Source organism: Rhinolophus sinicus, linkage group LG07, assembly GCF_036562045.2.
Source record: "Rhinolophus sinicus isolate RSC01 linkage group LG07, ASM3656204v1, whole genome shotgun sequence".
Taxonomy (NCBI): Eukaryota; Metazoa; Chordata; class Mammalia; order Chiroptera; family Rhinolophidae; genus Rhinolophus; species Rhinolophus sinicus.
This window is the reverse complement of record NC_133757.1, coordinates 106,161,154-106,176,711: the sequence shown is the minus strand read 5'-3', so window position 1 is coordinate 106,176,711 and position 15,558 is coordinate 106,161,154. Positions and strand designations below refer to the sequence as shown.

Sequence of the window (15,558 nt, the reverse complement as noted above, 5' to 3'; positions counted from 1 at the left end):
AGCTTTTGTGTAGACTCAGAACATATGTTGTTTAACTAACTCTCCACCATCTATTTCCTGATTTCAAGCAACAGCCCTCAATTTTTGTCAAGAGACGGAACACCCATCCTCACTCTCACATCATGTGTTTCAGAGGTGAGAGGGGCCTCCGTGTCTGGGCAATCTGATGAATACCTGCCACACATGATGCAATCAGAGCCAATAAGCAACAAAGACACTAAAAGACACTGCTGCTGCTGGAAATGCCTGATACAGACAGATGCTCTTTTGCTGGATTTAAAGTTGTGAGGATGTGAAGGTAGAGTGACTGCTTGGAACTATAAAAATACATGAAAAGAGCCCACAGAGAAGAACTGGGAAACGAAGAGAGACAAACTGGGTCCAAGGGCCACAGTCTGAATCCTTGCACCAAGTGTCACTGAAACTGGCAGTTGATACGAGCTGATTAACTCCCTTTTATGATGTAAACCAGTTTGAAGCAGGTTTTACAGTACTTACAACCAAGAGCCACCATTTGTCAAAATTTTTACATTGATCCCTTCCACAAACTGTTGACATGATGAACACGATCCTTCTAGTAATTTAGTCCAGATTATACAGGAAAATAATTACTGAGAATTTGTAATTCCATTATACTATTTCTTAGAAGCAGATACTTCCTACTTCTGCAAGAAACCTCTCTCTCCCAAAAAACACTGTTTTCAATGATCTCATGGTGACAATGGCCTCAGCATCAATTCTACTCACTAATACAGAATTTCTCATTTTCAGTGTCTTAAAACAAACATTCTAGTAATATTTGCTTCCCAAACAACTCATACCAGAAAAATCAGCATTCTTTTATGAAAATACAAAGTTATTAACTTCTGGCAACCACGATTTAGGACAAACTATAAAAATTATCAACAAGATTAAAATAAAATTTTGCCATGAGGAGATTTAGAAAAACTTCCAGAATACTCTAACAAGACTGGTTAAAACAAACAAACAATAAGAAATCCTGATTCGCCAACATATAACATGATATATGAAAAGAGATGGCATACCTAATCCTTTGGGGGTGATGCCACTTCGATCCTGAGGGTTTACTGCCCAGTAGTAGAATTTCAGCGTATGCATGATGAGAAGCACTGTGCCAACTCTCCGAATGGCATTATATATGTTCACAGTACCAATGAACTCAGTGGACAGGTAAGTATAGAGTGTCAACTGGACCTAAAGAATCAAAATGAAAAGGTTAAATCAAAGAAATAGACTAGCATTTTATCCATTTGCAGTAATAACTCCAGGCTGACTTAAACCATAGTTGTTCCCAAAATTAAAATGCTAAGCTTGATAATAGCATCCGTGATAACAGATAACACATATCACACAAAGATACACACTCCCTATAAAACTAAACCAGATAAATTCTTCTTTTACAGTACCGTTATAAACACCCCCAAATATATCCAATTTTCGCAGCACTATTCTATGAAAAAAACTGTTTGATTCTGATTTTGCAATCAGCAATTACTCATGAGCATGTGTAACTTCTTTATAATAAACTTACTATGGTACTTATACTATACATAGTTGTTTTAATAATGTATAGATTTTCTTTGTCTTGGAGAAAATTAGAAGCTAGAATAACTTGAAAGAAAAAAGAAGTAGGAATAGCTCAAAGGAAACAAGTAGAAATAAGTTAAAAGAAACAAAACCACAGAAAAACATGTAAAGTCCATCTTAAGAAATACTTAATAGAAAACTAGAATTCTGTTATAATTGCTCATTACTACAAAGAATGTAATCATGACATTGCAGTTTCTGAACATGTTTATCATCTCTGGGCCCAAGTTAGGGAAGGATTCTACGAGTCTTACTTCTAAATACATAGTCTAAAAAAACACATGAGAACATATTAACTTCAAAACATAATCTCTTAATATGTAAGAAAAAGAAGATGTAAATGGTGCCGCTGCACATTTAATCTTAACACAAAACGTCAGTGAAATTTTGGCTCTAAAGCTCATCACCAACTATGTACTCTAGTACTTATACAGCCCAACGTAAGGACTGCTTTTCCCTACTCTCAGGTCGAAATCAAGAATTTTTCATTTCACTGCTAGTGGATACACTTCATAAACTGAATAACTTTAAATAGGGCATGTATACTCTCCATGTAGCCAAAGTCCAAACTACTTCTTCCCCATATTTTGAGGGAATTTGATTTACCTTCCCTGCATTTTGAGGGCACTTTGATTTTCATCCTTTCAAGATACCCAGTGATTTCTTTAGAAAGAGAAAATCAGGTACCTATCATCCAGAAGCCCAATCAATACACAATTAAGGCTAAATGAACTAGACAGGCAATCAGTAACCATAATGGTAAAGAGTGGCAGATTCTGAACCACTTAAAATTGAGGCTTAGAAGATGATTACCGTGTTTCCCCAAAAATAAGACCTAGCCAGACAATCAGCTCTAATGCATCTTTTGGAGCAAAAATTAATATACGACCTGGTCTTATTTTACTATAAGACGGGGTATAATATAATATAATACCAGATATAACATAATACCAGGTCTTATATTAATTTTTGCTTCAAAAGACGCATTAGAGCTGATTGTCCAGCTAGGTCTTATTTTCGGGGAAACATGATATTTAGAAAATTATATATACACTATAATCCACTGACTTGCTAAAGATAACAGCTACTGCTGTTCAAATGGTTAGGCCAAGTTTACTTGTCCTTAAGGCTATATGACACTTTCTATGACATGGTTCGAATTCTTAACTATGCTATTTCAGTCAACCAGAAAATATTTATATCCATCTATATGCATAGCACTGTATAATGGAAATACAATGGCATACACACTGAACTTCAGTAGCTGAATCCCAGTTAAGATAAAAAATACACACAAATTTAAATGAAAAGCCAAAGGTAATAAAGACACGTACAGAAACAAAGAAAGGTCAGGTGGCGATATGTAATTAATTATCAGTGGCAAATATATTAAGTACTATGAACTCAGAAGCCAGAGAAATTATTATAAGATAAACTAAAATAGTCAAGAAAATCCTCAGTAATAAAGTAGGTATTAAGGTAGCTTTGAAGATGAGTAGTAAGATAGGTAGAAATAGGAAATTTCTAACAAAATAATGGTAAATGATACAAAAGGTTTCCCTACATCTAGAAAAATGGTTCTCAGTCTTGACTGTGCATTAAAATACCTGAAAAACATTTTTTTCAAAAGCACTAATACTTGTTCCACACCAATTAAATCAGAATCTAGGGTAAAGAGGATGGGATTCTGTTTTACTTTAAAAAAAAAAAAAAAAAAAGACTCTCCTAATTCTATTGACAGCCAAGATTGAAAACACTGCTCTAGGTTAACATTTTGGTACCATTCTAGCCATTGAGGATAACCGAGCTTTTAAGATAGAAAGCCTAGAAATGAGAATTGGCATGAAAACTTAATGCTAGAAAACGGACTACTTTATACTGAAAACAATGGGAAACCATTAAAAGTTTGGAGGCTAAGAAATGACTTCCTGAGAGTGATATGTTAAAAACATACAGTAATTCTGGCCAAAAGTTGATAAATAAAAATAATGGAAAACTGGATAGGATTTAATAGCAACATACTGACATAAGAACAGAGGCCTCAAGCCTAAATTCTTTGAGGCAGGAATTAGCTCTGTCTTGTTCAACACTGTATCCATACACCTAGCATAAAGTTGCCACTCAACAAATAAAAGACTACTTGTACACAAGGAAATTCTTCTCTCTTGTGAGTTCATAAGACTGTCTCTGAGCAGATCAAACATAACTGGACATTATAAATCACTGTGAGCACCCTTTTCCAAAGCAAAGGGTGATTCATACCTCCATACTCCCAAGGTCCGTAACTAGAAGTTAGTTTACCATGAAGATAATAAAGCTTGTACTTTACGCCCACTCTTCTATCAGGGTTCCTTCCAACACCCTAAACCTAATTTGGTATACATTATGTCATATTCTTTTTCTTAAAAAGCTCCTCCCTCTCCCAAATTGTATGACCTTCAAGTCGAACAAACTTTGGATCTGCCCTTTGTTATAACTACCTTTATAATAAACTAAAAGTAGATATAACTCCTCATGGATACACAAAGCAGATGGCTAAAACAGACGGAAAGTTTAACATTACCAAATCAACTGCAAATTCTAAACAGGAAATTAAAGAAAATTATTAACAAGGAAAAGGTAAGAAATAAAGGGTAATAATACTAGGAACTTAAGGAAATGATATAATACAATTATAAAAACATTTCCCTACAACCAAATATTAATAAGAGGCTTTTTGACCACATCAAAAGAGACCCAAAGCCTTACAAATATACTGTTTAGTAAGACAAAGAAGTGTCTACTAAAAGGTTTAAAAAGTAACTTGAAACAATCATTGAAAAGATATAAGACTGAGGGTCATAGAGGAAAAAGAGGTCAAATTTTAACCCGGAGATAAAAGCTGCAACTTCCAGCTGCCTCCTTTGATTATTTCCAAATGGCAATCAGAGTCAGCAGCTGTTTTTCTCTTTAACATTTGAAAACTCCAGCTGAAAATAAGATACTATGACTCTAGAAAAGCAAAAAAGTCTGCAGACATTTTTTTCTGACAACTAAAATAAGTATGTGCTATTCTAACTTAAACAATGATAGACATTGCAAGTGGACCAAAAGGGACAGAGGAACGGGAGAGGAAATGAATGGGTTTGAAATAACACATCTTCTAACAAAAACTGCAGATAAGAAAGATGCAATTATGCAATTTTATAAAAATTACTGCTTCAAGTTCTGCTTAACACTACCACTATTAATATTTTTTGACAATTAAATACATTAGGATTTATCAAAGGTTTTATTTATGTACTTTGTCATAAACTCACCTATGTTCACTTAGAATTAATTGGTTTCTTGTTATAGTAATAGTGTGCAAATATAATTGTACTCAATAATGTGAATTAATGTGAAATTTAAATGATTAAATGAGACCAGTATATCATAGAAATCTTTAAGAAAAGGTAACATTCCAGGAGGTTCTATAAGAATTAAACTCAGTAATTCATCATGTTGGTAGGGATATGTGTGCAAAGAGAGGGAGAGAGCACAGTGAGTTAAGGAATAAAAATATATACACATACATACATACATATATTTGCAATAGAACAGAACTACAGTTATAGAAAACATTATATTTATATTGAAACTGTCCAACTTTGATTTACATTTAGTGAATCAAAGTCTCTCTGAAACAAAATTTTATTTGACATAACCGAAAATAAAGACTATAGCTGTTTTTTAAAAATACTGGTATTGCTTTACAAAAAAAGATATACTGACTTGCAAATTTACCTAAAAAAAGAAATATGCTTAGTCAAAAAATGCAATCCACTGAAATCTTACATAAAAGCACATCTAAGGATAAAAGAAAATCCTCATATTATCACTGAAGTACAAAACCTTGGTAAAGATAATAAAACAAAATGAATGTATTTTTACCTTGGCTGGGGTATGAATCCATATAGCTGGGTTAAGAAGAATGTGATCACACAACTGCTTGAGCAGAGGCATCCCATTCTGCAGATTACTCAGATATTTTGCAAATGCAAGGCAAAGTTCAAGCACTGCTCTGCTGACATGGGATTTGGAAGACTGTGAAGAAAAGTATTTCAAAGGTCACGTACAACACAAGGCCAGGTAAGTAAAGTAAAGATGAACAATGTCAGAAAATAGTTGGCCCATAAACTATACTCAAAGTTAAATATGCCAGGAGACTGAGTACCATAGTTCTCTAATACAGCAATGGGGGCAAGGTAAAACAACAAAAGATTATTTTAATTTAGCTAATTTTACATGACCATGCGACACTTGCAGACAGACTATCTCGACCACTTAGGAGACCAAGTCCATGGCCTGCAGATAAAGAATCAAAAATGTGGAAAGTACTGCATACTTTTACCTTCTCAAGACTATATCCTATTACCAAAAAGCCCTTGCAGGCAAGCATCTGCTCCTGCATAGCAATTGAGTTCCGCAACAGTTCCATGATAAAAGCCAGCAGAGTTGAACTGCAATAAGAAAAAAGGCTATGGTTTGAAAAAACATATTGTATTAAAAAACAAGTGAGATAGATGTCATCTATCATTTATCTTAATAAAAAGTTCTCTATTTCAAGGAAATTGACGTTCCACTAAAATTACCTCCAACATTATTTCAGGACTAGAATTTTAATGTAAGATTAGGATTTACTCAAAATTGGCCATATACTTTATCAAAAACATGGATAAGTGAATTACTTAGAAACGATATGACAAATATGCACAAAACAGAGAAAAATTAGCAATGTCCAAAAACAAGTAATAAGATAGCTAACATAAGTATATAAAGCCCTTAAAGAATGGATCTAACTTAAATCAGTAAGTATATTCAATTTTGGAGGGTTAGAGGGGCAAGATATTTGGAGCGAACAGACTAAGGTAGAAATCCTCAATGTTAGGATTCCAGACTGGCCAGCTTTGAATGGAGAAGAGCATTCACAAAAGGGAAGACAAGAAACTACAGTTGAAGACAAACTTAGTCCTCAAACACTAAGTTATGAATTCTGTTCATTACTCCAATAGAAAAATCATAATTCAATAGTCAGTCAAGAAGACTTTGAAAATTAAAGAGCCACGCTCTTCCTATCCTCATAACTTTTAGAGGGACCCGAAATGAAATAAAATAAGGTCAGCTGTTATCTCCTCAAAGACTCTCAAAGATTCCCACAAAAAAAGAGAAAAATGACTATGTCAGCATCCTCCACAAAACTGCTTTCTTAACTGTCAGCAATTCCAATAAAGATGTGTAAAAGTTAAAAACAAATAAATAACCAAGTAAAAAATAACTATGCCCCATAACAAAGATTTTAGACCAGGATGTGGAACAAAAACAAACAAAAAAAAATGTAATATGCCAAGGATAATTTTAATTTTTTTTAAATGTAGTCAATAAACACTAGCTTTGATACTTCATTCCTTGGGGGGAAAAAAAAAAAAGTCATGCTGTTGCCTAACAGTAATCTGGAGAAAATTATTATGTCATTAATATGTATTACATATATACATTGGTAGTAGATAACAAGTTATGTATAAAAGCATAAATCAGAGAAAGATTTTTCAAAAGGGAGAATGGAAAACTCCTTTACTCAAATCAAAATTAAATATAATTATTTTTACCATTGTTTTACCAGAATATACAGCCATGAAAAATTAATTTATAAATCATCTCAAAAGTTTTATAACATCCTAGAATTCATAAGTCTCTGCCTTACTTAGACTCAACACTAAAACAGAGGAGACAAATATGCCAAATATACAATATAATAAAAACGATTAAATCACCTATTACATATCATCAAAAGTTTTAGATTTCAATGCAATTAATAAGTATGACGAGCTAAATTCCTGTAATAAATCACTGCCAAAAACAATTTTAAAAGCTTTTAATTAGACTGTGAGACAAAAATGTATTCATTTCTCATAAATCCATTATCACTATTTCTAACAATTAAAAAACTATTGTTTAGAGCTTCCATATTTCCTACTGACAAAGAATTTAAAATAATACATGGATTTGTGATAGCATAGTTCACAAATTTCTTTATATTCTCTCCTTTAACCCTACAAATTTAAAAGGAAAAAAAATATTGTGCAGCTCAACAGTGATGAAAGTAACTCACGTCAAATTAAAGAAAAAAACAAAGGCACTTACCAAATAGTCAAGTCAACCTCATCAGATAAGTATTGCCGATAATCTAACTGTGCAAAAAGCGGAAACAGCACTTGTACTCCTCCAATTGAATGCATAGCACTTTGGATAGAATGTGTTAAAACTGCCTTCACATCCTTATAAAACAGAAGACACAGTGAAAATTCCAATGATTTATTTTCCAAAACAATCCAAAATAAAGCATAACAGGAACAATAAAATGTTACATTGCATGTGTTTAACAGAAGTTACCAAATATACATCAGTAATACAGCAAAACCCACCATTAAAAATATTATTAAAAGAGTCTAGTTAGTACCTGAAGCATGAGTGCATGTGGAGAATGAACAAAAATTGAAGGGTTGTCCTTAGGGGATGATTCAAGACAGAGCTGGGCATCTGTAGCGCGTGGATTGTATGTGAATGCAATGGCACTAGACAGTTTGCCATCATACAATAAAAGTTTGTGATGCTCAGCAAGGAACAGGTCACTTTCTGCTTTGAATTTAAATGTACCCTAAGAATAAAAAGTAGAGCAGTTAAATATGGTATACCACAAAAAGAAAATCTAGATACAAATCACCACAGATAACAAAAATGTAAGGAGACATACCACTGATCACTTTCCTAACACTATCAAACAGGAGGAGCCCTGCACATTCCATTACTTCTGAAGTAAAATGAATTCATTTTAAGGATATAATGGGAAACAAGTCAACTTAAACTTAACATTAAAACTCTGCATTTAACAAAATGTAAAACTTAGAACGTAGTTTGTCCCTTTTTTTCACTTTATTTTGTCTTTATTGTTATTTAAAAATTGTGGTAAAAAGCACATAAAACTTACCCTCTTAAATATTTTTAAGTGTACAGTACAGTGGTGTTAACTACTATATGCATACTGCTGTACAACATATCTCTAGAACTTTTTACATCTTGCAAAACTGAAACTCTATACCCATCCAACATCTCATTTCCACCTCCTCCCGTTCCCTGCCAACCACCATTCTACTTTCCGATCCTATGAGTTTGACTACTTTACATAACTCATTTAAGTGGAATCACAGAGTATTTGTCTTTTTGTGACTAGCATAATGTCCTTAAGATTCACCCTTCTTACAGCATGTAACAGAATTTCCTTCTTTTTTAAAGCTGAGTAATATTCCATGTATATACCACACTTTCTTTATTCATCCATCCATGGACAATTAGGTTGCTTCAACCTCTCGGCTATTATAAATAATGCTACAATGAACATGGGTACACAAATATTTTTCAGATCCTGCTTCCAATTATTTTGGATATATACACAGAAGATTGCTCAATCATATGGTAATTTTATATGTGTATACTTTATTGATGAATTATAATTTGAGTTGACTGTAAATCAACTCAATAAAGTTGATTTGTTTTCAAAGGAACACAGCAGACATTGTTTTCTCTCCCTGAAACCAATATAGCCTAACAACTTAACCTAAAGGTTCCCAAGTTTTCTTGATTCATGACACTCGTAGCTTCTCAGTAAATTTTTATGGTGCTCTAGACCAAAATAAATATTGAACACTTCTGTTTATCAGGTAGTTTGATCCAAACAAAGCACAGGTTGAAAGAAAAATAACACATTTGTTTCCTTCATTATTATATTAGCAAAATTACTTATTAATAGGGTGTCTATGCATCTTGGGCACTATAGAACTTCTCCAACTCTGGAATAGAATTTCATGCCTCATCTTCATTTCTTCCTGTTTCACATTCATTTCCACATGTTATTGCTTTCTATCACAGCAACTATTGAAAAATTAGCTGTGCAAAGATACACAGTTTCCCGATAATAGTTTCCCGAAAATAAGACTTAGCTGGACAGTCAACTCTAATGCATCTTCTGGAGCAAAAATTAATATAAAACCCAGTATTATATTATATGTTATATTATATCACATCATACTGTATTATATAAAACCCGGTCTTATAGTAAAACAAGACTGGATATTATATTATATCATATCATATTATATTATATAAGACCGGGTTTTATAGTAAAATAAGACCGGGTCTTATATTAATTTTTGCTCCAAAAGAGACATTAGAGCTGATTGTCCGGCTAGGTCTTATTTTCGGGGAAACATGGTACGACATCCTCGAAAGAAATGCAGCATGAACCAAAGTTGAAACTTAACCTAGTGCCCCACATATGACAAGTACACTACGTTTCCCCTTTGAAGTTAAAGTACCATCTGGACTCCTATGACTTCACGGTAGTGCCCCTGGTTACTATGACATTCAGTTGGTAACTCAAGGTAAGTTGCCCCATGCATCACCCACCTTTAAATCAAGCTCAACTAACACAGGTTAAGCAGTGAACAGCAAGTAAAGTACCTTGTATCCCAAGCCCAACTGATAAATAGCAAAAATCTGAGCTGCGTTAAGAGCTTCACTAAAAAGGTAAACTGCAGTCATCTGACCACAGAATACTCTGTTAGCATCTGCTGTTTCTGATGAGCCCAGGAAACATTTGTCAAAGGTCTGTGAAAGAAAACAGATTTTATTAGAGAAAAAAAGAAAAAATATCTCCTCCAGAAATGACAACCTATTTTTGGTATAAATGTTTTGTCCATTCTAAACTATAATCTGAATAGATTAAAATAATTCATTTAACATGACATTTCATTCACTCTCATCTGGTGTAGAGATCAAGAAAGACATCACAGAAAAGGAAATAAGACATGTTTTCCATAGTACAATAAACAAAACTTAATGACAAAGTGAACATAGGAAAGGGAATCAGAGAAATCATTATGAAATCTGCAAGTTTATAATTGAGCAACGCAAGAACCAGATACAAGAGCAGGCTTTGGAGCAAGGAGAAAAACCATGAGTTAAGTTTAGGACCTAAATGACTCTCTCTTCTCTGTGAGTTAATATGGATGGAGCTAATGTGGATGGAGAAGGAATTGCCAACAGGGTTCGTAAGTTTGGTGAGAAGTTAAAACTGTAAAGACAGGTTTTTGCAGGCATCAAGATATTGATAATGAGTGAAGTCATGGGAGTAGATTAAATCCCTCAAAAGGAATGTGTAAATCCTGAAAGGCAGGTCTATGTTTTTTCTTATAACATAATTAAAAAAAAAAAATCCTATTAACAACATCCAGGTTGCAAAGATCACATTTTAAAAATCCATGTGTACAACAAAAAGGGAAAGAAGTAAAGTTCTTCATATCTCTTTGAAAGTATCATTTTATACCTCGAAACCATCAGAAAGTTGAAAACTATGTATGTATTAACATTGGGGAATACAGAAAAGCTGTTAACACTTGGGTTCTGAAGACAAACCACCTAGGTCAAATCAGGGCTTCAGAGATGCTGATCTTGCCAAGTTACTAAAATGTCTGTACTTCAGTCTCATCAGGGAAAATGGAGATTATAATAGTATTTATCTTGCAAGGTTGGGTCTTTTGGAAAATAAAGGTATTTATTACAATAGCTAGAATACAAGAAGCACTCAATAAAGGAAGGAATAACAGGTTAAAATAATCCAATTATGAGAATAGTTTTTGAGCACTCCCCCAATGGATTTGTGAACAGTATCTAATTTAATTATCACATTAAACTTCTCTGATAGGTACTATTTTATACTCATATTTAGGTGGAGAAAACTTAGGTCTAATAGATCAGGTAAGGAGATATAGTCAGTAAGTGACAGAGCCGATATTCAAACCTAAGTCTATCTGTTATAACAACCTGAGCTCTTAAGGTTAGCATTGCACAATATGTAAATACACATATCATAGGATATAAAAGCAGGAGTTAATGGTGAATGGGTGATACAGTTTGCATTCATTTTCCTGATCTGCATTTTCTTAAATTTTCTATTAAACAATGTAATTAGTAGAGGGAAAAAAGAACATTTGAATTTAATCCTAACCTATGGAACTCTTTTTGAATCCTAAGAACATTATCATAGTAACCTATATCAGCTATAGATAACTATACAAACTAATTATATACAAAATTTATAAGGATGCATCATGTAAGTCAGTCATAAAAATGATCAGAACCCTGTAAGTTTACAAGTTTAATTTGATTAACAGACCTATGACATACCCTTTCAAGATATACCTAGAGTTACCAACAAATCCTTATCTCTACCCTATCCAGAATAATTTTATAACAAGGACTGAGTAATATCTTATGTGACATTAACGCAGTTCTATTCTATGAATACATTAACATACTAGCCAAACTATGATTACAAAACCCCACCACTATGGTATTCTAAAATTTGTATTAAATGTAAGATATATTTTTATTATTTGAAAAGTTCATGATTTTAAAATAACTTTTTCATTGTAACATTTTCAAACTACTTACATCACTGGTGTTGACAAACCATGTTATCTCTCCATAGGAAGCCAGCTCACCATTTACATAACATCGAAGCTCACTGTTCTTCCATCGGTTATAAATGTGCACTATAGTTACCATATACCACTAAATAAGCAAAAATAGTTTGAAGAGAGAGAGAGAGAGAATGATCCTGTGGTTAGTAACTCAACCACACTGATAACAAGTAAAAATGAAATGATAAATTACAATTAAAAATGACTACCTTTATTAAATTCAATATTCAACCTCTGGAACAATATTTATTCAATGGATAAGAACTTAATCATGAAGTTATTTTCCATCCAATGTTTTATTACAAAATTTTTTAATAAACCCAAAAAACTATAAAGTTTAGTACAAACACCCTCTTTCCTGCCACCTAGATTCCACAACTGTCAATATTTTGTCATATTAGTTGTTTCTATTCACCCATCTCTCTATACATGTGCATATACTCATTTTGTTGATAAACCATTTATTAATCCTCAAATTTTAAAGTACCAAAGAAAACACATATTACTACGACTACTACTACTAGTAACAGTACTAAAATAATTGCCATTGATATTTTCCCCTTGTATTTCCTTGAACTCTCTAAACTGAATACCACTCTTTTTATTATCCAAATTAGAGGTCAGCAATAATCCAGGGATTTATACTTCATTTTCTGAAGCAGTATAAACAGAGTTTTGATTTACCACATATTATGTCAATGACATTAAAATAAAGCATTCTGAAGCCTAATATAGCTTGTTAATATAATTATAACTCAGTAAGATCACATACCTTTTGTGGCTTGAAATCAAATTTCACACAGTGCTGAAAGCCTTTTCCTTTTGATTTTATTGACGTTATAATCAAACAACCCCCAACAAAGTGAGCAGAGTAACCCAGACCTTTGCTGGTTCTGAAACTATAAAGAATAGATTTTCGTTTTACTTTTAAATATTCTTTGCATTTTCAAAGTAAGAAAGTAACATTAAGGTACAGAACTACATACCAATACAAATATGGTTTATCCTTATCCACATTGATGTTATTTACAGGATCCATTCTAAGCCAGGTATGAAATGTAAAACCATTCTGGTATGGCCATTTGGCTATGGGAGGTAATGCAATAGCCTAAGGAGAAAAAACTCTGAGTTACTGACTCACATGAAAAACTTTATTACTGAAATCATGAAAATGAGATTCTATAACACTATGTATTATTCTGTCATGATTAAAATATCTAGAAGTCTCTTTATCTGGAAGATACTTTTAATAATTTCTAAATTTTCCAAAATACACAGTAATGATATTAATTTAAACAACAGAAACATTCCATGTGACCTGCTGGACACACTAATTTGTTTTATTTCTTACAATTAACATATCAAAGAGATTCCAATTAAAAGAGATACATGGTAATATCAAATTGGAACTTTGTTGCTGAAATGTTAAAGTAATAGAATACAGAAAGATGACTAAGAAATGAAAGTAAAAGGTAAGGGAGGGGCCGGCCCGGTGGCTCAGGCAGTTGGAGCTCCACGCTCCTAACTCTGAGAGGGCTGCCGGTTCGATTCCCACATGGGCCAGTGGGCTCTCAACCACAAGGTTGCCGGTTCAACTCCTCGAGTCCTTCAAGAGATGGTGGGCTCCGTCCCCTGCAACTAAGATTGAACACAGCACCATGAGCTGAGCTGCCGCTGAGCTCCCAGATGGCTCAGTTGGTTGGAGTGCATCCTCTCAACCATAAGGTTGCAGGTTCAATTCCTGGAGTCCCGCAAGGAATGGTGGGCTCCGCCCCCTGCAACTAGCAATGGCAACTGGACCTGGAGCTGAGCTGCGCCCTCCACAACTAAGACTGAAAGGACAACAACTTGAAGCTGAATGGCACCCTCCACAACTAAGATTGAAACGACAACAACTTGACTTGGAAAAAAAAGTCCTGGAAGTACAATGGTAAGGGAAAAGCTTGGAACGTGATTTTTTAACAGCAAATATAAAGCCAAAGAGGACTAGTTCGTAACACTTTTCAATTTTATTCAGAAGTCACTGTATAAATGACTTTACCAATTGATTTAAAATTTTATTTAAAAGATCATAGTAATGCAAAGGACCCAGGATAGCCAAAAATAATCTTGAAAAAGAAAAACAAAGTTGAAGGACTCATACTACCAAATACAAAACCTACAACACAAAGCTAGTATAATGAAGACTGTATAGCATTGGCATAAGAATAGAGATACAGAACAATGGAATAGAATTGAAATCCCAGAAATAAACCTTATATTTGTGGTCAATTGATTTTCAAGAGTATCAAGACAAGTCAATGAGGAAAGAACAATGTTTTCACTATTCAAATTCACTATTTCAAATGAGATAACTGGATATCTATTATACAAGCGAAGGATGAAGTTGACCACTTCCTTACATCATATACAAAAATTAACCCCAAATGGATCATAAATCTGAATGTAAATGCTAAAACTATGTATAATACTCTTACAAGAAAAAATAGGGGTAAGTCTTCATGATACCGGGGTTAGGAAAATCCTTAATTATGCCACCAAAAGTACAAACAACAACAAAATATATACATATATGAACTGATCTTTAAAATTTAAAATTTTTGTGCTTTAAAGGCTACCATCAAGAAAGTGAAAAGACAAGGCAAAAGAATAAAAGGATTTGCAAATCATGTATCTGATAAGGAACGTGCATCCAAAATATATAAAGAACTCTTACAATTCAATAATAAAAAGACAAATGTAATTTTAAAATGGACAAAATATCTGGAGACATGTCTCCCAAGACAGGCAAATTGCCAATAATGACATGAAAAGATGCTCAACATCATTAACCATTAACGAAATGCAAATCAAAACCACAATGAGATACTACTTCCACCCACTATGCTGGCTATAATAATTTTTTAAAAAGACATTAATAAGTGTCGCAAGCATGTGGAGAAAATTAAAACCCTCATAAATTGCTTCTGGGATAGTAAAATGATACAGCTGCTCTGGAAAACAAACAGGTTATACATGGTTATACATGGACAATATAACCCAGCAATTCCACTCGTAGGTACACACACACAAGAGAAATGACGACATATGTACACACAAAAACTTGTACACAAAACCCATTGCAACATTCCCAAAAAGTGGAATCAACTCAAATGACCACTAATTAATGAATTATTAAACAAAATGTGGTATATTCTTACATTAGAATATTCGTCCTAAAATGGAATGAAGCACTGACACATGCTACAACATGGATGGACCATGAAAAAACAACACGCTAAATGACAAAACCAATCACAAAGGCCAGATATTGTATGATTCCATTTGTATGAATTGTCCAGAATAGATAAATCCATAGAGACAGAAAGTAAACCAGTGGTTTTCTAGGCCTGGG

The 15,558-nt window shown here is 33.4% G+C and overlaps 1 protein-coding gene across 2 annotated transcripts in view; it reads right to left on the bottom strand.

Moving 5' to 3' along the window:
- LRBA (LPS responsive beige-like anchor protein) overlaps positions 1 to 15,558 on the bottom strand; it is a 560,879-nt gene that overhangs the window by 482,599 nt on the left and 62,722 nt on the right. For both annotated transcript variants that reach the window (XM_019722880.2, XM_019722903.2), the window contains exons 6-14: positions 13,151 to 13,272; positions 12,937 to 13,063; positions 12,136 to 12,255; positions 10,144 to 10,290; positions 8,087 to 8,284; positions 7,771 to 7,904; positions 5,981 to 6,089; positions 5,521 to 5,673; positions 1,047 to 1,215 (exon numbers count right to left, since the gene is read on the bottom strand). In XM_019722880.2, coding sequence (XP_019578439.2) covers positions 1,047 to 1,215; positions 5,521 to 5,673; positions 5,981 to 6,089; positions 7,771 to 7,904; positions 8,087 to 8,284; positions 10,144 to 10,290; positions 12,136 to 12,255; positions 12,937 to 13,063; positions 13,151 to 13,272 — 1,279 coding nt within the window. The remainder of the gene's footprint in view (positions 1 to 1,046; positions 1,216 to 5,520; positions 5,674 to 5,980; positions 6,090 to 7,770; positions 7,905 to 8,086; positions 8,285 to 10,143; positions 10,291 to 12,135; positions 12,256 to 12,936; positions 13,064 to 13,150; positions 13,273 to 15,558) is intronic.